At 41.9% G+C, this 21062-nt stretch overlaps 1 protein-coding gene across 8 annotated transcripts in view; it reads right to left on the bottom strand.

Annotated features, from left to right (window-relative positions):
• Window positions 1-303: 303 nt before the first annotated feature.
• The window catches only part of KMT5B (lysine methyltransferase 5B), a 59019-nt gene continuing 38260 nt past the window's right edge, over window positions 304-21062 (bottom strand). For 7 of the 8 annotated variants that reach the window (XM_009185481.4, XM_009185479.4, XM_009185485.4 and 4 more), the window contains 7 exons: window positions 20719-20884; window positions 19509-19618; window positions 17274-17440; window positions 16963-16982; window positions 16746-16882; window positions 12399-12595; window positions 304-4619 (listed from right to left, as the gene is read on the bottom strand). In XM_009185481.4, the coding sequence (XP_009183745.1) occupies window positions 3136-4619; window positions 12399-12595; window positions 16746-16882; window positions 16963-16982; window positions 17274-17440; window positions 19509-19618; window positions 20719-20884 (2281 nt within the window). In that variant the 3' untranslated portion in view covers window positions 304-3135. Of the gene's footprint in view, window positions 4620-11138; window positions 11366-12398; window positions 12596-16745; window positions 16883-16962; window positions 16983-17273; window positions 17441-19508; window positions 19619-20718; window positions 20885-21062 lie in introns of those variants that run through there. The other variant, XM_031653771.1, reaches the window with a different exon arrangement.

Here is a 21062-nt window from a genome sequence, read left to right on the forward strand (position 1 = left end):
GTTGCAAAAGCCTTCAATGTTCTTTTGCTCCATATTGAGGGCAAACATTGCTTGGGTTCAAGGACTAGGAGGGTATGTAGTTTAGTGTCCCTACTAAAAGAAGAATGAATGTTTACCCTCTCTTCTCTTAAAAATGAGTGGCACCAGACACAAGAGGAGACCAGGGCCCAGAGAACTCAACACTCACAGGTATTGAAAAGCTTTAGAAACTGATTTTACAAGTTCTGTTTTACATGAAAATTTTGTGGAGAAAGTCACCACTTTGATATTTTTTTTTTCCAGATACAGTGCACACTGGCCAAATTGTTTTAATTTCCGAATTTATTAAAATGATTAACCTCAATACTGCAAGTGCATGTACAAAATATTTGTAAAAAATGTTTTTAATGAAACGTTAAAGAACTTACCTCAAATGCTGAAAAAGTCCTTTTTCATTCTTTCAGTACAAGGAATACATTGTATCTCAAAAGTATTACAACTCAGCAAAAACAATTTATAACAGTAATTTGAAAATGATTGAAAATTGAATACTTTACATATATTTCTATGATCATCTCCTAATTCTTACAATGCCAAAATCTTAACCAATCATTGCATAAGCTCAAGCTAAGAGTTTTATTGAACGCAACCTCTTCCAAACTGGTCAACGGTGTGTGGATGTCACCATTCCACATGGTGAAGTTCTACAGCAGATCCAGAACAGTTCTGAGGCCCCTACCTTTACCAACGGAAATTAGGTTTCCCTAGAAGGCATCAACAGTGGCTGCTGAGTGCTTGTGCATACCGACTCCTGAGAGGCAGTGATCCACTACCAAATGTCACTGCTTTGAGACCTATGGGAAGGTCAGCCTCCAAAGAGGAGGCCATGATAAAATTAAAACATCATAAATAAGTTACTAAAATTAAGCTTAAAAATGAAGAAAAATGGGAAATGCATTTTGTCACTTTTTAAGATTGAAATTCCCAAAATAGCTATTGTTGGTATTCAAATAAGGTTTAAGGTTTAGTCTCTGAACCTCTTTTAAAAACAACCCAAACTAAGATGGGAATAGAAGAGGCGACCCTCTGCCCTCCAGCACCTCCAGACACAGGGTCTACCTTCATCGTCCTCAGTGGCAGGGGTTCACATTGCTATGCAGGGACCCCATGAGGGCTGGATGTGCTCTGAAAAGTGCTCCGGGTGCCTCGGACAGGTGCTCCTGAGAGGCTGTGTGGGCTGCCCTACTTCATTGGTGAAGACCTCCAGACGCAGCGAAGGGGGGTGTGGGGGAGTGTGGAAGGAGGTCTACCACATGCTTTCCAAATGCCTGAGGAGTTTGACTGCACCACAACAAACAAGGATGAGACTATGTAAGACTACAGAAGTAGTTCCTTAGAGAACCAGGAGAAAACAATCTACTTTCTAAAAATGTTCATAAGTCTTATTAATTTCTATTTGGAACCTATGGGCAATCAATAGTCTTAAGGAGCTTCATTTAAATAATATCCCCCCAAACCTGGAAACTAGTAGGAATCAATTAGTAGTAACAGTAAGCATTGAGATTTTCTCCACTGGACTTTTCATTACCTTCAGATTCCTTTTAATATTTTAAGACATGGGCTACTTTCCTATAGACACTACACAAATCCCCTAAATTGATTTTTACTTAGGAACACTGTATATCAGAAAGTACATGTACACATTTCCCAGAAATAAGAGAGACCTACTGGTGTCAAACACCTGTTACAGATTTATATTCCCAAATTCTCTGTCCAATGATTTGCAAAATAATCCAGAGAAATGAAAAGAACCTGGTATGGAATATAAAGTAGTAATAAAAATTTGCTCATTAAGTTAATTAAAATTAATTTCTCAAAGTGCTTCAAAAAAACAAATTAAATCTGACTCCTTGTTGTTTAACTGATAATATAGTCAAAAAAATCTGATATTTTCTTAATAAACTAACATAAGCCAAGAACTCCCACTGATGCAGTGCTTAAAACTATATATTTATAATTTCCTATTTTATTGGCATGAATATTTCTAAACTTAAAAACCTTCCTGGTAAGTTCTTTTAATTTCTTATGACAAAAATTTCTCACAACACACAAATATTTACAACATATACATTGTTTTCAGTTCTTTACATTGAATCTCAAAGACAAACTTTTTTTATAGGTTACCACAGAACAAAAGCTGTGACTCATGTTTTTATTTCATAAACTATTATAAGTTAAAGTGAATAGATTTTTTTTTAATATTCCTTGTAGCATTTTACAAGTGCAACAGAAAACTTGAAGAACCAAATTAAGATAGCTGTAGTTCATTAGATAAATGTTGCTTGTTGTCATCACGTTGTTCACAGCAAATTTTTGAAAAAATAAGCACCAATCATTCTTGCAAAGAACAATTTTATCTAAAAGGATTGAAAAGAGTTAAATACAAGGTTTTTAATTTACATGACAAGCAATAAATACGCCGTATCGAAACTCATCCCACACACTGCTACCCTCGTACGTATAATGTACTGAAAAGTGAGCTCTCACATAGGTCATTGTATTTTTTTTTTTTTTTAAGAAACCAATCTGACTCCCAACCAATGGTTTGTGATATTAACAAAGGCCACAAACAGTACACCTGGGCCAGCAAACAGTGTGAAACTGACAAAACTCCAAGGGGGAAACATCTAGCAAATAAATCAAAAAGCCAAAGATCATTGCTGGTGATATTAGCATACTAGAAACCCTTAATATGCTGCTACTATGATTTGTTTTAAATTATTGTTTAGTCATATATTAAAGAGCCAGCTGATGCTCTTACAGTTAAAAAAAACTGTGTAGCCACATTACTGTTTTCAACGTCCTGTGTGGAAAGTTGCTATCACTGTACAATTTTGCTTGAGCCTTTATTTTACAACAGGGCTTTACCTCTAACTCAGAATTGCACGTAAGAAGGCTATTTAAAAAGTACGATAAAAATTTGCACAAATCAGACTTAAGAATTGAGTCAGTACGCTGTACACTTTCTACAATAGTATGCTGATAAGTGAAGGGACAATAGAAGTGCTGCCACTAAACTTTCAGTTGAGGAATAATTGACTGGAATTTTTTTATTTCTTTAAAGTAGTTATCCCAGGTCAAATGAAGACCAAGAGCTTAGGCATTAAGCCTTAAAGACTGATCTTCTCTTCTCCTTGAAGAAATGTCAATATCTATAGAGTCTTTTCCAACTATTAACCTCAATCGCTTAGCTGGAGGAAGAGGAATAAAATCGTCTTCAAAGTCATCATCATAGTCATCCTCCTCTTCGTCGCCCTCAGAAGAGGAGGAATCATCTGTACTTTCTTCCTCATATTGACTATAGTCATCCACCTCCATTCGAGACTCCAAGAGAGAAAGAGGATCACTGCAGCACACCCCATTTTCATGAAGCCCTTCTGTATAAGACCCCCTATTTTCCTCATCTCGTTTTAGTTGGATTTTTAATTTTGTAGAACTACTGCCTGATCCTGAGTTAAATCCATTATTAAGCTTTGCTACATAGAGATTGTTATCGTTGTCATGGTCTTTGCTTAACTTGATGCTTATTTTTGAAGAATTCATTCCATCATTCTCTTGGTCATTTGTCTTGCTGCTGCTATCATGACGCCTACGAAGAGTCAATTTGGGAATCCCAGAGTTATTTTCTAGGATTAACTGTGCGTCATACCTTGTGATTCGCCTCTTCTTTTTACTTTTTGCAGTTCTAAAGCTGTCTTTTGTTTTGAAGCTATCTGATGTCACAACTGAACAACCGACGGGTGAAGGAGCACAGTCTGTGTAGTTCACAGGCATGCCCACAGTGCCACTGTGCTCGCCCTGGTCAGAATGGGGCCCCATCAAATCTGGTACCGCATCGTCTTTTCCAGGAGAATCACGCACTGGAGTAGATTCCTCTATTTTCGCAAACTGTTTCACAAGTTTTCCTTGTCGTGACTTCTTTTTGGACATGCCTGTGTCACTCTTATGACACTTAGCCTCCCCCTTTTGCGCAGTCTCATGAGCCAGTTCTTCCTCCTGCACCACGGGAGCTGGCTGTGGCTGTTCCCCACTGTCAGGGCAAGGTTCCGTCACACTGCTTTTATAGCCATCCAACGTATTTGGTTCAAGCTTGATGTCAGAGGCCTCCTTCAGATTTGTTCTTGTCCTCACTGACCGCCGGGTTATGTAGGTGCAGGGCGAGCTCTCCCCCTGCGAATGAGCACCTCTCACAGGATTCTGTCTGTGTTCTCTCGCCGCATGTCTAGTCAAGCACCCGCTGGCAACTGCGGCTTGGGCTGGTCCCTCTGGCTCCTTATCTTTTTTAATGGGCAAATTTTTATATAGAACTACTTTAGGCTCTTTCAGTACTAAGTTTCCCATTTCGAGTTTTCTTGAAGCATTCTTTTGCTCCAGCCGCTTGCAATGATTTCTCAATTTTATCTTTGAAAGTAAAGGCTTTGCAGGCTTCTTCAGTTTCTTTGGTACCCTGGAATTATTTATATGAGTTAGCTTAGATGAGGTAGAGTTGGAAGAAGCTGGAATTCTTGACATAGATTGCCTCGTTAACGTTCTGCTCTTGCTATTCTTTTTTACACCAACTGAAGATTTTCGGTTAGAAGCTGTAAGGTTAAAGAGAAAAAGGTGAAAAACAGCCTTGGTAACACCAGAGTTCAAGAAAAGAATGCCCAAACCCAGGCTATTAGCTATACCGCGTTTAGATTACACAAACGCCAACACGGCTCCTGCTGCAGATTGTGCCGGCGCACCTGCATTCCCTGCACTGCTTCTCTTTGAAGTTCTTTTCTAATTTATGGGGCATTTATTCATTTTCGAGGTAAGCAGTTGTATGGTTAAGGAGCTTTTAGCACAGCAGGGACCTAGATTCCACTCTAAGCTTCTTAATCTGTCATGACACTGGCCCAAACAAAGGCTTTCTTCTCCTGATTTAGGAGTTTCCCACATAAAAGATTTGAAAGAAAGTTAACATTGTTTTTTCCTTTCACAGATTCTCCTTAGTCATTTAAAATGTTTCTAAAATCCATTACTCATTAACCCAAAGGAAGTACAGCACTTGGCCATTAACATAGAATAGAAATATAATACTCATGGGCTCTAAGGAACAAATACTATCGTAATGGTTTCAAACAAGAAAAACAGATCTTAGATCTTAAGAACCACATATTATCACTCTGAAAAGTCCAGTCACTATCAAAAAAGAAATGCACTATTCTAAATTGTCCCCTTCAACTCCGTGAGGACCAGAAGAGGCAACCAGTGGGCTGTCAACTTAGAAGAGCTGCAAAGCTTACTTGGCCCCATCCCTTCGGTGACTGCCCAGTGCCAACAATCACAGTGAAGGAAGATGCATGCTGCCAGAATTGTACTCTCTCAGGACAAAGGGAGATCCAACTTCTTTCCTCCATGGCCAGGACAGAAAAGGGTTACAACTGACCCTAATGGTAATCACAACCTGAGTAGTGATGAACATGTTTCAATTTGAGAATGAGTGTATTCTTATCCACTGGAATTATACCGAACTACTAGGTAGAAAATATTTTTTAAAACATAAGGATATTTAGATAATTCTTTCGCTACAGAATTTCTTTATGCTTACAAGTCTTGCCTACAAGGTGGATTGAGTAGATGTGCTGTCAATATAAGGAATAAAGTTGAATGGCTTCTCAAAAGGCTTCATATGTGACTCAAGCTTAAGCTGCTCCTGTAGTGTCTCTGACCTTGCCACTGACTTTCTGCTATGTTCATTTTTCCTCTGTATTGACATGCTGGACTATTATTTATAGAAGTTTATACAAGTCAGTGTCTCAATTACCTAGTTCCTGCATGTCCAGTTGAAAAACTTCTTCCTAATCAAAACACTCCATTTACAGATTTGCTAGAGAAGCCAAGATAACAAAACGAATCATCACCACCTCTCACCAGAACAGGGAGAATAAAAACAATAAAATACGGGTAAGCTCAGCACACTGCCCACCCAAGTGAGGACCAGGATCCTGCAGAGAAAGTCTCTGTCGCTTTCTACATGCCTCAGTTTGCCAGGGAAACTGCCATTCTGCCCAGCTAAGCAAGTAAGTTACCCTAAGTTCAGTTTTTATTGAGAGGAGCAAGAATGCATCACAAGCATTCCAAAAATTATCAAACCACCAAGAATAGAAGGCTCTGTACCTGAGGTCAGGAGTTCGAGACCAACCTGGTCTCTACTAAAAATATAAAAATAAGTCAGGCATGGTGGCATGTGCCTGTAATCCCAGCTACTGGGAAGGCTGAGGCAGGAGAACCACTTGAACCTGGGAGGTGGAGGTTGCAGTCAGCCAAAATCTAGCCATTGTACTCCAGCCTGGGAGGTAAGAGTGAAACTTCATCTCAGAAAAACAAGAACAAAAATAAAGAAGGTCCTGCACATACAGACTGACTCGTAAGTGGCTTCGGGGTACATAAACCAGAACGCACAGCAAGGAGATTCACGGTTTGAACCAAGAACATACTTACACATGTGGGCTGCTACCAAGGTGGTGCCCTATTTTTAGAACAGTAGGAGTGGTGAAGTTTGAATATGATTCAATTTGAGAACAAGTGATTTATTATCCACTGGAACTATACAGAACTACGTGGTAGCAAATACTTTTTTTTAAAATAAGAAATTTAGAAAATAAGAAAAAATAGGGAACTCTTTGGCTAAAGGGTTTCTTTATGCTTACGAGGCTTGCCTACAAGGTGGACTGAGTGGACGTGCTGCCAACATAAAGACACACTAGTGAAGAAAGGACCGCACTGCTTGCTTCCCTTCACTTGGCTTTCTCAGATGTGGCTACGATGATCCTTTGCTCATTCTATGCCTCTGCAAGGACCAATTTATGATCAATCTTAGTGGTTTCCAACCTTTTATTTCTCCTCTTTCCATTCCACTCTCATGATGCACCTGCAAGCATTCTCCACAGCAATCCCCACCGTCTGGGTCCAGCCTGCTCCTCCAATGAGACAGCCTTTGGTGATCCGACAACTCCTTGTCGTCAAATGCAGCACACACTCTTCAGCCCTTCCCTTTCTTCATTTCTCTGAATGTGACACTGACAACCACTTTTTCTTGAGAAAACCTTTCTTCTCTTGGCTGTCAGAGCGCACTCTCCTGGTTTTCCTTCTCCATCCCTGGCACCCCTCCTTCATCGGCCCCCTAGACTGTTACTCTTCAGGTCTGTGCAATCCTAGACCCCAGGTGATAAGCACCCATTCTCCCATGGCTATTACCACTTACAGGCTGACAGTTCCCAAACTCTAGCCAGACTGTCTCCTAAACTGCAGACCCAGGTCACCAAATACCGACTGTCTCTAAGCCCCTAAATGGAACTCACCATCAAGTCTCCTGACGACGTCCCCTTTTGAGGTCTCCATCTTGGCCAATACCACCACCACACGCCCAGCTGCCGAAGCAGAAAGCTGAAGGCCCTCCTTGACTCCTGCTCTCCTTGACTGCCTCACCAAGCCAATCACCATGTGCCGCGGAGTCCACCCCTGCAGTGTCACTGCAACCTGTCTACTCTTCCCTGTCTGGAACACCACAGCCTCCTGCATTGAACTATGGCAGTTTTGTTTTTCCTATTGTTTTCCCAACAATCCGTTTACCACCACATAGCCAGGATGACCTTCCTAGTGTATCATGCAGCTTCTGGGTTTTAAACCTTTCAGCAACCTAATGTCCTAAGAATGAAGTCTAAAATTTTAACCTGTGCTCACATCTTTCTTCTTTGCCTGTACTCGTCATGAAGAAAAGCCTTGACTCAAACTCCCCTCTGTCTACAGAGCTGTCTGAAAGGCCCTCTGCTTTGAATATGCTTCACTTGGCCAACTTCTCATCCCCCTGTAAGACTCAGCTTAGGCAACAACTCTCTCAGGGAGCCTCTGGGGACTTTCTCTGCAATGCCTTTTCTATGTCTTCTCAGCACCCAAGAAGCTCCTTCCTTGGTACTTATTTTTACGCTTTGGATGACTCCCATTTTACGGTGATTCTGAATTCAGCCCTCCCCATCCCATCCCTCCTTCCAAGACATTCATTGTTGACAACAGAAAACCAAAGCACTTTTATGGGTTTGTGTCTAAACTAACATAAACGCTCCATTTTTGAGCACAAAATGGATATGTATTGATGCTATGTATTGTATTAACACAGAGATTTCACTTACATGTTACCAATGTATTCTAAATTTTTTCGAAAAGCATTTTCTCATCAAAAGCCCTGTCAAATGGTATGCTCATCAAATCAAAAGGAAAAAAACGGCAAAGAATATGAGAAATGTGACAAAGATGAGGGTCCAGTAGAGTGACAAGAGTCCTTCAATGTCCAAAGAAGCTGCACTGTCCTGGCAGGGGTTGAGAATTTCAGACAGTGAAGGCTAAAGGAGGAAGACAGTGGTCACAATGACAAATTAAAAGTCAATGATTTTTAAAAGTCCATCAAGAAACCAAGGACTAGGACCTAAGTGGGGTAAGCGCCTGTGTTTGAGCTTGCTCTGGCACTTACATGCCTCATATGACTCTTCCCCTAGTGGCTGGGACAAATCTCAAATGCATGGACCTGGACAGTAATTTTAGGTGGAGGTACACATTCTTTTCAGCAATTACTACATGCTAGGTACTGTGCAAAATGGCCACACTCATCCTAATAAATGCCTTTGGAAGGAAATGCGATTAAAGCTACGTGAAAACCAAGCTCATGTGGACTACTGTGCCTAAGGTCATCCATCTGGTGAACAGAAGAGATGGGACTTGTTAGGCTTCCTGAGCATTAAAATGACTCTTATGCTGCCTGTAAGGCATACTACAGAAGAATTATGGTGTTGGCCTCAACTTATGGGTAAAGGCCCAACTGCATGGCTGTTACGGTCACTTCAGGGTATCCTCAAAATCATAAGGCAGGGTGGCACAAGACTTCCAGCCAGACAAAAGAGTTGTGAACGACAACAAAGCCTTCCTGAGTACTCAGGCTGCACTGGAAATGCGCACCATCAGCGTGAACTAAGATAATACAAGGGCCACAGTCGAGCATCTCCAGAACTTGAGGATCCAGAAAGCCTCTGACAGGACTTTAAAGACCTCGGTCTCAAGGGGTTTACTCGGCACAAGCAGCTTTCATCTGACGTGACCAGCATAGACTGCCAATGGCTACCTGGAACAGGGGGTTAGAACTCGGAAGCAGCCCAAAGGCTCAGCAGAAAACAGTGTTCAGATCAACTGATGACATCAGTGACAGGGCAAGAGTGAGAAGCAGCGCCCCAGCCTCTGCATCTAGGACGGGTGCTCCATAGCTAAGATCAACTTCTCCCTCTGGCTGATTCTTCCGGGGCTTGTCCTGACTTGTGGCACATGCAGAGACCCGTGTCTGCATCTCCACAGACTGCTCGCGAGCTTCTCTCTGGTCTCACATTCCCTATCACAGCACTAACTTCAGAGGGGGCACACCAGTCAGCGAGGCATGAGGCCTGAAAAACCAGACTCCTCCAGTCCTGGCATTATAATTCAGACGTGGGGACTGGATTTGTGAAAACGGATTCCTTGTTGTCTCTACTTCTGTATGCTAAAGCAGAGTCACACTGTAGCTCTCAAGGTACTTTCCAAAAAAGCACCTGTATGGAAGAAAATTTTCTTCCAACTACTCAAAACATTTCTTTATACATGTGTTCAAAGAAAGCAGTTCCTCTATCAGCTGCTAAATTCTAAACGAACCACAGGATAAAGACCAGCAGCCACACAGAAAAAGCACTCCACAAACACGCACAGCATGTGCATCCACCACCCTGGGAGGAGGGCCTGGCAGTGCTGGCTTTCTGGCAGGCTGTGTCTTCCAGAGCCTTTCTTTCAGACAGGGGGAGTGGATGGCTGAGACAAACACCAAAATAAATACAGCCTAAGAGAACACATGTAAGAACTCAAGAAACCCTTATGTGAACATAACATACAATGGTCTCAGAGACAACTAAAGCCTCCAGCTCCTTCAAAGAGAGCACTGAGCCATGCCTATCCACTCTGCCCATGACCTCAGAGTTAGTCACACTGACCCCTGGATTGCTCCAATCATGCTGTGGAAAGGGAATTGGAAGAAGGCAAGCACCCCAATACCAGCAGTCACTGCAAAATGTGCACCTTTCTTCTGTAAGGCTGAGACTCCAGCTTAAAGCAATTATTCCATCCCTCCAAACTTGAAAGCCTGTGCCTCCAGTCTGTTCTGCTAACTTGTGCACCTTTCTTCTCCTGGAGCTAAGGCATAAGCTCCCTGAGGAAAGGGCCCGTCTCAAACATCTTTGTATGTCTTCAAGAACTAGCAGGATTTCAATAAGTATTTAGTTTATTAATATATATTCCCAAATATTAATTGGCTTAATAAATATTAATAAATGGTTAATTAGTATACCCAACATCTTCCAAAAATTATCTGTATTCTTATCTTTTAAACTAAGTAGTATATTGAGTTCAGTAGCTTATACACTAGTAATAAAGTTACTACTTAAGCATAAAACACCTACATCACACAGCCATTCAACATGGGCAACTCTGTGGCTGTCTCCACACACAGACGGCAGCACGAACCTAAGTGTTTTTGTTTAAAAAATCACAGGTCTCTGGCCAGGTGCAGTGGCTCACACCTGTAATTCCAGCACTTTGGGAGGCCGAGGCAAGGCGGATCACCTAAGGTCAGGAGATCGAGACCATCCTGGACAACATGGTGAAACCCTGTCTCTACTAAAAATACAAAAATTAGCTGGATGCAGTGGCACATGCCTGTAATCCCAGCTGCTCGGGAGGCTGAGGCAGGAGAATCGCTAGAACCTGGGAGGTGGGGGCTGAGGCTGCAGTGGGCCTAGAGTATGCCACTGCACTCCAGCCTGGGGACAGAGACTCCGTCTCAAAAAAAAAAAAAAAAAAAAAAAAAAGGACACAGGTCTTACTATGTTGCCCAAGCTGGTCTCAAACTCCTGGGCTCAAGTGATCCTCCCACCTCAGCCTCCCATGTAGCTGGGACTACAGGTGTGCCACCATGCCTGGCTTTTAAGTGTTTTTATGTCTGCATTGATAAAATGGGCTTCACAAGTCTCCAGTTTCACCAAGGAACCAGACTCAGAAAACAAATGTTCGTTATGCTGCATTTATTATGAGAATCAACAGTCAACAGTTAATGATTGACTAACTCTTGTTCACTCTGGACATTAACGAAAAAGACTGGAATAGGGCTACAGCACTGCTTTTACGCTACACGGGTTATGCTTGGACTCTGACTCCCAGCAGCAGGTAGATTCAGGAATTCATGGTAGTGACATTCACCATCATAGGAAACACCTTCCCTTTTCTTCAGGATTCTCTGTAGTGGAAGAGAGCACCCAGTGTTGGGCTGAGAACATCTGAAAGTAGGGAGAAGAACCTAAAATAATCAGTATCTCAGAGGGCTCTAAGGTGCCAAGAAGTCTCACTGGACATTTAAGTGCCAACAAAGGCATACTTTCGGAATCACCAAGTCAAAACTTTCTAACTTCTGTCTCTCTCAGAGACAAGTCAGACTCAAGAGTCTACTGCTTTAGTGGCAACTACAGAAAACTGATGGTACCCAGAAAAACAGGAGCAATTAGAATGGTTCCAATATTTCAAAGCTCCACAAACAGGATGTGCTTTCCTTTGCCCATTTAGGGTTTCTTCTCTTTCCTTTCTCTTTGTTTAGTCTTCGTTCTCTTTTTCAGTTTCCATCAGATCTTGCCCCCACACACCACTGGAATCTCAGAGGTTGCTTCTTTCTCCTTTCCATCTTTACTCCTACTTTCTGGAGTAGCCAATACAGCATGTCACAATACGGCACTGTTCAAAATGCTCCTCTATCACAATTCTGAGTCTGGTACTGGTGGTCTGTTGAACTGAGTCAGTTTGTTTTGAAAAAGGTCAGCAAGCAATGAAAAGGTGGAAGCCTTGAGGCCAGAAGCTATGAATTCCCCAAGTCCATCATCTTTTCTAACAAACTGGCTAGGTACTGGAATGTACAGAGCCTAGTAATTCTACTCAGTCCTTTTGTCTTCTTGCAGGACCTAGCGACATCATCACAGTCTCTAACACCTTGAAAATGTTTAAAACATATGATGACCTTGGAACATATGACGAAGAACTCATATCCAGTTACCAAGGTATTCAAGAAAAATAGTCTAGAGGACGGTACTGAAGTTGGAGGTGGGATACCAGACTGTGCCTCTGTACTCAAATCATGTCTAGAGCCTTGAAGTGCTGCCAAAGCTCACAAGTCCCAGTCTCTCTCAGTATTTAAAAGTTTAAAACTACTGAAGCACACTTTATAAAGCAAATTGTGTGAAAATACTTTTAAAAGATATGCTTATCAAATCTCCCTTACTTACTTGCATTGTTTTTTTCCTGAGTGGTATCTGCATCAGTGTTAGAGCTGACAGATTGACTGTCTGAATTTTTGCTGCTGTCACCTAACTTTTTAAGCCTATTTAAACGTTTATCTGTTTCTCTGAGTCCATATTTGCTATTGATAACAGGAGCAGGCGCAGGCAGTCCCACTCTGGATTTAAAAGCACCAGTTCCCCGTCTGAAAGAGAAAATAGCACAGGTTAAACAAACAGAACACACTTTCTTATAATAAGCTTAACTGCTGAGGGTACTTGGCTACAGGTTAACAGATGTGATGAGCTGCTGAGGCCTTAATCACCCCTGGAAACCCAAGACTTGAACTCACAAAGGAAATTAAGCATCTATATTATAAAATTAACTTTATACTTAATAAAACAACTTGTTATGAGTATTATCAATCATTAATAGCCTATGAGAAACTACCGGACCTTAGAAAATTTCTTTTCCTTTTTTTTTTTCGAGACAGGGTCTCACTCTACCGTGCAGGCTGGAATGCAGTGGCATGATCATAGCTCAATGCAGCGTCAACCTCCCAGGCTCCAGCAGTCTTCCCACCTCAGCATCCCGAGTATCTGGGACCATAAGAGTGTACCACCACCAGCAGCTAATTTTTAAATATTTTTGTAGAGATGGGGCCTCGCTATGTTGCTCAAGCTGGTCTCCAACTGCTGGGCTCAAGGGATCTTCCCAGCTGGATCTCCCAAAGTGTTGGATTTACAGGCGTGAGCCACCACACCCAGCCCTTTAATAAACATTGCCACATTACTTTGCCAAAGGAATAGAGTAAATCATGGTCCTACTAGCATGGTATGAGTTCCTGTTTCTCCATATCCTCACCAATGGTACACTGTACTCCTTAAATTTTGCCAAAGTGGGCCGGGCACAGTGGCTCACACCTGTAATCCCAATACTTTGGGAGGCTGAGGTGGGTGGATCACGAGGTCAATAGATAAAGAGACCATCCTGGCAAACATGGTGAAACCCTGTCTCTACCAAAAACACACAAAAAATTAGCCGAGCGTGATGGCGGGCGCCTGTAGTCCCAGCTACTCGGGAGGCTGAGGCAGAAGAATCGCTTGAACCCGGAAGGTGGAGGTTGCAGTGAGCCAAGATTGCACCACTAAACTCCAGCCTGGCAACAGAGCAAGACTCCGTCTAAAAAAATTTTTTTTTTTGCCAAAGTGATGAGTGAAAATGACTACCTAACCTTGTTTTAATCTCCTTGTTTATGGTCATTTTTTTTCCTGTGAAGCATCTCTGCATCTCTTTCTCCTTTACCTTTTTTCCTATTTGACTGTCTTTTCCTTATAAGCTTATAGGAGCTTTTTGTTATCAGAATTTTTGTTTTTTTTTTTTTCCTGCGACACAGTCTTCCTGTGTCGGCCAGGCTGGAGTGCAGTGGTACAATCTTGGCTCACTGTAACCCCTGCCTCCAGGGTTCAAGCAATTCTCCTGCCTTAGCCTCCTGAGTAGCTGGAATTACAGGTGTGCACCACCAGGCCTGGCTAATTTTTGTATTTTTAGTAGAGATGGGGTTTTGCCATGTTGGCCAGGCTGGTCTCGAACTCCTGACCTCAGGTAATCCACCTGCCTCGGCCTCCCAAAGTGCTGGGATTATAGGCGTGAACCACATGTGTGTGGCTTTTGCTTTAAATTTTCTAGAGTACAATGTGCAGTACTTGTGAACATACTACAACTACTATTGTCAGTACAGCGTAGCACAGAAACATGCTTCAAACGTATCCTGGAGAGTCTAGCGCAACTCAGTGTCTGCACACGACTCCATCCACTCCATCCATTCTAGCTTCTTCAGAGAGCCTCTTCCTTTTACCCTCTGGCTCTCGGCACAGTGTGTGTCCCCTTCACTGAACTGACCTGACAGCTGGCACTGTGCTGGTCTTGTTTATCCCGCATGTACCTGGCCTAACATTAAGTAACTGCTCCGTTACTATGTAATGAATAAGGGAATGAGCTCCTAGATGCATCTTCCCAGCTAATTTCTGTAAAGGCAGAAATAATTTGGTGTTTCTGAGAATTTCTTTTTTTCTTTTTTTTTTTTTGAGACGGAGTCTTGCTCTGTCGCCCAGGCTGGAGTGCAGTGGCCAGATCTCAGCTCATTGCAAGCTCCGCCTCCCGGGTTTACGCCATTCTCCTGCCTCAGCCTCCCGAGTAGCTGGCACTACAGGCGCCCGCCACGTTTTTTGTCTTTTTTTTTTTTTTTTAGTAAAGACGGGGTTTCACCGTGTTAGCCAGGATGGTCTCGATCTCCTGACCTCGTGATCCGCCCGTCTCGGCCTCCCAAAGTGCTGGGATTACAGGCTTGAGCCACCGCACCTGGCCGAGAATTTCAAGAATATATGCAGCCAATCTTGAAATCAAACTGCTCAAACAGTCTGACAATAGCCATGGCCACTATTCTGTTCCATTTAAAAAGGACTTCCACATGTTTCTATTTCTCACACTAACCCTGTGGAGTAGGTGGGATTATCCTCATTTTCACCAGTGAGAAAACAAAGGCTCACGAAAGAGAACTAAACCGCTCAATGAAAATGGCTATACCTGCAGCTCTAAACCAGGGAAAGAGCTGTTTCAGTGTTGGTTTGGAATCCTGAGTATGTGGTTAGGTGTTTTCAGGACCGCCTCCAAAAACTTCATCATATTTATTTACTCTATTCATTTGTTTACCAAATATTTATCAAGGACTTACTATGCGCCAGGGTACTGTTCTGTATTCTGGGGACATAGCAGAAAATGAAACAGATACAAGCCCCTGCCTTCATGGAGCTTATATTCTAATGGGAAAATAACCAGAAACCAATAATTATAGTTAACATGTATGTATTAACTGTGTGCTATTCTACATGCTTTATAGGAAATAACAAATTTAATCTTCATATCAACCCTACAAAATAGGTTCTGATGTTATCCCCATTTTACAGATGGGGAAATTAAGGCACAAAGCAGCTAAATGACTTGCCTTACACATCACATAGCTAATGAAATGCAGAGTTGCAGGATTCCAACCCAGGCAGTCTGATTTCAGATGACAGGCACTTAACTGTTATACTATGTTTCCTCTACAAAATGATTTTGAAGCATTATTGAACTATAATTAAACTACTTTATAGATTAAAGGGTATGTTGTGGACTGGTCAAAGATCTAACCAATGTGAATAATTTTTATGTAGAAAAAGGTAAATTTTATGTCCCTCTGCCCTGGCAAAAATTCAGCAGCACTAGGAACTGGTTTTCTGCCACACCTTTATGGTAAGGAGCCCACTCAACGCTGGGAGAGAGATGGCTATGGTCGCACTGTGACTTTATGACTCCATCCTCTCTCACTAAACAGATGGAAATCCCTGGCTATCCAGAAAGGAGGGAAATGGTGACTGGGGTATCTGCCCACTGCAACCTCTAGGCTGGCTATTTGTAGGTGTTTTAAAGTGGGAGAGGTGACACTAATAACTTTGATCGTATCTCCAAAAGCAGTATGAAGTAGAAAGAATGAGGACTCTGAAGTTAGGCTGACTGGGGTCTGATACTTATGTTTTGGTACTTGCAATGTGGGCACCTCCTAGCTCTTTCATGAATACCTGTGAGAACTGAACAAAGTGAGGTGAGTAAAGTGCCTGGCACAGTGCAAGCTGTGCAAAATGGACTTCAGGTTTCCTTCTCTGTGGCCTGTGTGGTCTGCACTGCCTTTGAGGGGACTCTTCCTGCAGCCCTTGCCTGCCTGCGCCTGTGGCGCTCCCTTCATGGTGCTCTCATGTACAGAAGTCACTATGATGAGCAATATGAACTGCTGGTCCTGCCAATGCAGATGTGGGGGGTTTCTGTAAAGACTCCAGGACTCTGGATGAGGATGAGACACAAAAAGAGGCTCCTTATTGAATGACTGATAGCAGGTAACAAATCTTAAGAACTGTAAAACTAAAATTCCAGAAGACACAGCTTGATAATATGCAAGATGGCTATCAGTGGGGAACTCCACTTGACATTATGAAAGGGGCAGCCCCATTCTGGCACTGCGTGTGTGATGTGTGGGAGCTATTAGCCATTCTCTCCTTAAGCACAGCTGTTTTCTGGCCCACTCTTAGCTGGTAATATTAAGATTTTAAAGGGCAATTTAAAATTTATTTAAGGACATTCCAGTGTCCCTAAATAGTTGTGCAGCATTTGACTGTGTTCACATACATTGCACCGGCTGCTATGCTAAAGAACATAAAGACTATCTCTGCATTTAAACAATGAAGAGATGTGAGTTTAATCCCCAAAATCAGGTTGTTAACAAAAAATGTTGAGGCTGAACATTTTACTTAACACTTTACCTTTCGCAAGTGTAACACTCGCAGAACTCATTATTTTCTCCAAAGAACCCATCTCCATAATAACAAGAAATTTCTTCTCCAGGTTCAATATCTCTCAGAGCCTTCACACATGCTGTATCTCGACCAGTTGACACAAACTAAAATAAAAGTAACTCAGTAAGAAACTCACACCTGAAGCAAAAACAAAATACTTGAAGAAATTTTTTTTAATGCTTACCTTACAATTAGGTCTGCAATCTGAAAAATGTCCAAAAGATAAAGTCAATTAACTGTTGATAAGATCAGAAACACGAACAATTACAGAAATCTGAAATAAGCTTTCCATATAACTTTACAACTTTTGACAGGAGTTTAGATCTCAAGTTCAACTAAAGGAATATACATTTATTTTAATAAGTTTGTGGAAAAATTTCTATTTCAAATTCTCCTTTAAAGGAAGATAAAGATTTGACTGAGGTTGACGAGGCCATTCTAGCCGTTAGCAAGAACGCCCAACACTAGCGCCAACACCTTGGAAATACAGCTTACCATGGTTTATAAATGCAGCAGGACCCAGCCAGAGTTGAGCACAGTTTTTCCTTGTGGAATACATGACACTGAAGTCGTTTTCTCCATGTCTAAGTAGCATGTTCTCCTCAATTTCTGAAAGTTCGGCAATACAACCCACCAGTAATTCTATTTTGTCATTTCGTTTCCTATTTAAAATATGTGATGTGTTAAAAATTACTAGTAATTAAAAATAGTAAGGCTTCTTTTAATAAAATAACCCTGACAATAAATATCAGAAACTGAAAAGGCCTATACTTTAGTTAGCTCACTGGGATCCCCACCTGGCTATCCTTCTCTTCCACCTTGGAGCTCCACAGCCTTGTGCCATGGTTACTTGTGTACCCATCTTATTCCTGCAAGAGAGCGGAAACTCAACCAGGACAGGGACTATGCCACCTACGTCTCTGAACTCCCTGGTGTGGTGTTTTGCAAGCAGAAAGTACTCAAATACTTGCAGCACTGAATTAAACTTTCTGACTGCTGGATGAATGAAGCAGGCAGGGACCAGTGGCAGTAAGGGTTATGAGGATCCGGAATTGTGGTGCCACTCTTTAGAGCACACCATCCACTAGGAATGTAATGCAAGCTAAATTTTCAATCTTAAATTTTTTAGCGGCCACATTAAGAAAGTTAAGTGAATATAGGTGAAATTACTTTAACAACATATTTTATTTTATTTTATTTGAGACGGAGTCTCGCTCTGTTGCCCAGGCTGAAGTGCAGTGGCGTGATCTCGGCTCACTGCAACCTCTGCCTCCTGGGTTCAAGCGATTCTCCTGCCTCAGCCTCCCAAGTAGCTGGGACTACAGGTGTGCACCACCACACCCAGCTAATTTTTTTTCGCATTTTTACTAGAGATGGGGTTTCACCATGTTAGCCAGGATGGTCTTGATCTCTTGACGTCATGATCTGCCCACCTCGGCCTCCCAAAGTGCTGGGATTACAGGTGAGCCACTGTGCCTGGCCAACAATATATTTTAACCCAATATCCAAAATACGATTTCAGTAGGTAATATAAGAACCACGAATGGGAATAAAATTTAATATGAAATCTGGTGTGTATAGCACACTTACAGTGCTTCTCAATTCAGACTAGCCACATTTCAAGGACTCAAGGGCTGGTCGCTACTGTACTGGATGGCACAGCTCTAGGACCCTAGATCTCAAACCTACACACCCATCTGCAACACAGGCAGCCACACAATCCAACTAGCAGGCTTAATACATTCTGAGGTAAACGAGGCACATTTCATGTATGCACACTCACCCCAGAGGCCTGGCAATAAGGTTCTTTTACCTATTCCATTTTCAGATATCTGACCCCCAAAATTTTTGCTGTAGAAATATTGGAGAATGGGTACATAAGGAGCTACATGTCTTTCCTGGGAGATAGTATACGGAACAGGCACGACAGGAAAGAAAATAGAGTAGTATATATTCTCTTTCATCTGTAATTTTTATCCCTCTTAGCTGGGCTCAACTCTGATTTTTTTGAGATGGAGTCTCACTCTATTGCCCAGGCTGGAGTGCAGTGATGCGATCTCGGCTCACTGTAGCCTCTGTCTCCTGGGTTCAAGTGATTCTCCTGCTTCAGTCACCCAAGTAGCTAGGACTACAGGTGTGCGCCACCACGCCCAGCCAATTTTTGTATTTTTCGTAGAGACAGGGTTTCACCATGTTGGTCAGGCTGGTCTCGAACTCCTGACCTCAAGTGATCCACCTGCCTTGGCCTCCCAAAGTGCTGGAATTATAGGTGTGAGCCAACACCCCCCACCAACTCTACTACTTTTATTGAAGCTGGCATATATATATGTATTTTTAAGCAACTAGTGCTTTAGGGAGGTTTCCACCCATAAAACTAGGATCATTAAGACTTTAGCCCCAACCTTTCTTCTAGGCTAGTAGAAGACTGACTGTGGAAGCCAGGTTATCTAATAATGGTGTCCACAGCCCTTCAGCAATCACATCACTGAACAGGCATCCAGAGTCAACAAAGGGAAAATGAAAAGCAATTTGGCCTAGAGATGGGCTCTGGTTCAACTGAGACTTCTGATTTCCTGATTCTGACTCCAGTTGATGGGCCAAGGCAACGGCACTGCATTGGCTACCTCAGGCTAAACTCTGGCTTCATTCCTTACCATGCATTTCTTAACACTTCAACAAGAATTTAGAAGAGAACTTTAAATTAAAGGTTTATACTAGTAGAATAGTTACCACTCTTTTGTTGCAACTATTTTGGCTCCATTTTGTTCTGATGAGTATCTATTACATGGCAATATTTCAAATCCACTGTCAGTTGCAAACATTCGCAAATAAATAAATACCTAAAACAGAAAAAAAAAAATTGATAATGACTTTAAATGGTATACCCTGCTAGACTTTCTTAGAGAATTATAAAAGCAAACCACCCGCAATGATGAAAAAAATGTAACATCTAGCCTGGGCAACATAGCGAGACTATTTCTCTACGAAAAAACATTAGCCAAGCATGGTGGCATGTACCTTTAGTGCCAGCTACTTGGGAGGCTGAGAGGAAGGATCACTTGAGACTGAGATGGAAGCTACAGTGAGCCATAATCAGGCCACTGCACTCCAGACTGGGTGACAGAGCAAGACTCTGCCTCTAAAAAACAATAAACAAAAAAAGTAAGATCATTAAGTAACAAACTTTATTGTTACTCAGGAGTTTTGAATGTCACAATTTTTCTGATTTTGCAATATTTGCACTACAGTAACTAGCTGAACACCTCTAACCAAAAAATTCAAAATCCTCCCATGAGCATTTCCTTTGAGTGTCATGTCAGCATTCAGAAAGTTTCAGATTTTGAAGTGTTTCAAATTTTGGGGTTAAGGGTACTCTCTCTGTATGAGTACCTAATGGTTTGTTTCCCTTAAGGCTCACAATGAATTTCACCTCTATATGACAAAGTTTTCTCTCCTTTTTTGGTTGTAGAGACAGGGTCTTGCTCTGTCTCCCAGGGCTGGAGCGCAGTGGCATGATCATAGCTCAGTGCAGCCTCTAACTCCTGGGCACAAGCAATCCTTCTGGCTCTGCCTCCTGAGTAGCTGGAACTACAAACTACAAAGGTGTACACTACCATGCCTGGCTAATTTTTTTATTCTTATTATTTTAGAGATGGAGTCTTGCTATGTTGCCCAGGCTGGTCTCGAAGTCCTAGCCTTAAGCAATACTCCCTGCCTTAGCCTCCCAAAGTGCTGGGATTACAAGCATGAGCCACTGAGCCTGGCCCAGTTTTTTCTTTGGACTGTCATTCAAATGACTATGTGTTACAAGATCTTCAGACTGATAAGTTTTATGAAAAATAAACTTAAAATTTCAGTATTAACTAACTAATTTAGGGTTTCAATTTACTTCACTATTCTTACCCAAATAGGTTAGCAGCATCAGTCTTAATAAACTTACATGTTCTTTGAATAACTTCTCCTGCATTTTATTCTTGTTGAGAAAATAGTGCCGTGCCCATTCGCCTGAAGTCAAACATTTGAAGGCTTTCTCCAAGTGTTCATCTTTCTTAAAACGTTCAATTACTTCCTTTAGTTCTTCCTGCCTTCCTTTAATAGGCCGAAATCTGAAAGAAATCAAAATAATGAATGGGTTATCTGCCACAATCCTTGCACCACTGATCCATCTTAAGAGACCTTGAGAAAGAGCTAATACCCTAAAAACAGCCATGGTTATCAGAGCAAAGATCTAAGAGAAGAGAACAACAAACAATAGTCTTGACTACTACTATTCAAGTAATACTG

The sequence above is a fragment of the Papio anubis genome, chromosome 12, assembly GCF_008728515.1.
Source record: "Papio anubis isolate 15944 chromosome 12, Panubis1.0, whole genome shotgun sequence".
Classification (NCBI taxonomy): Eukaryota; Metazoa; Chordata; class Mammalia; order Primates; family Cercopithecidae; genus Papio; species Papio anubis.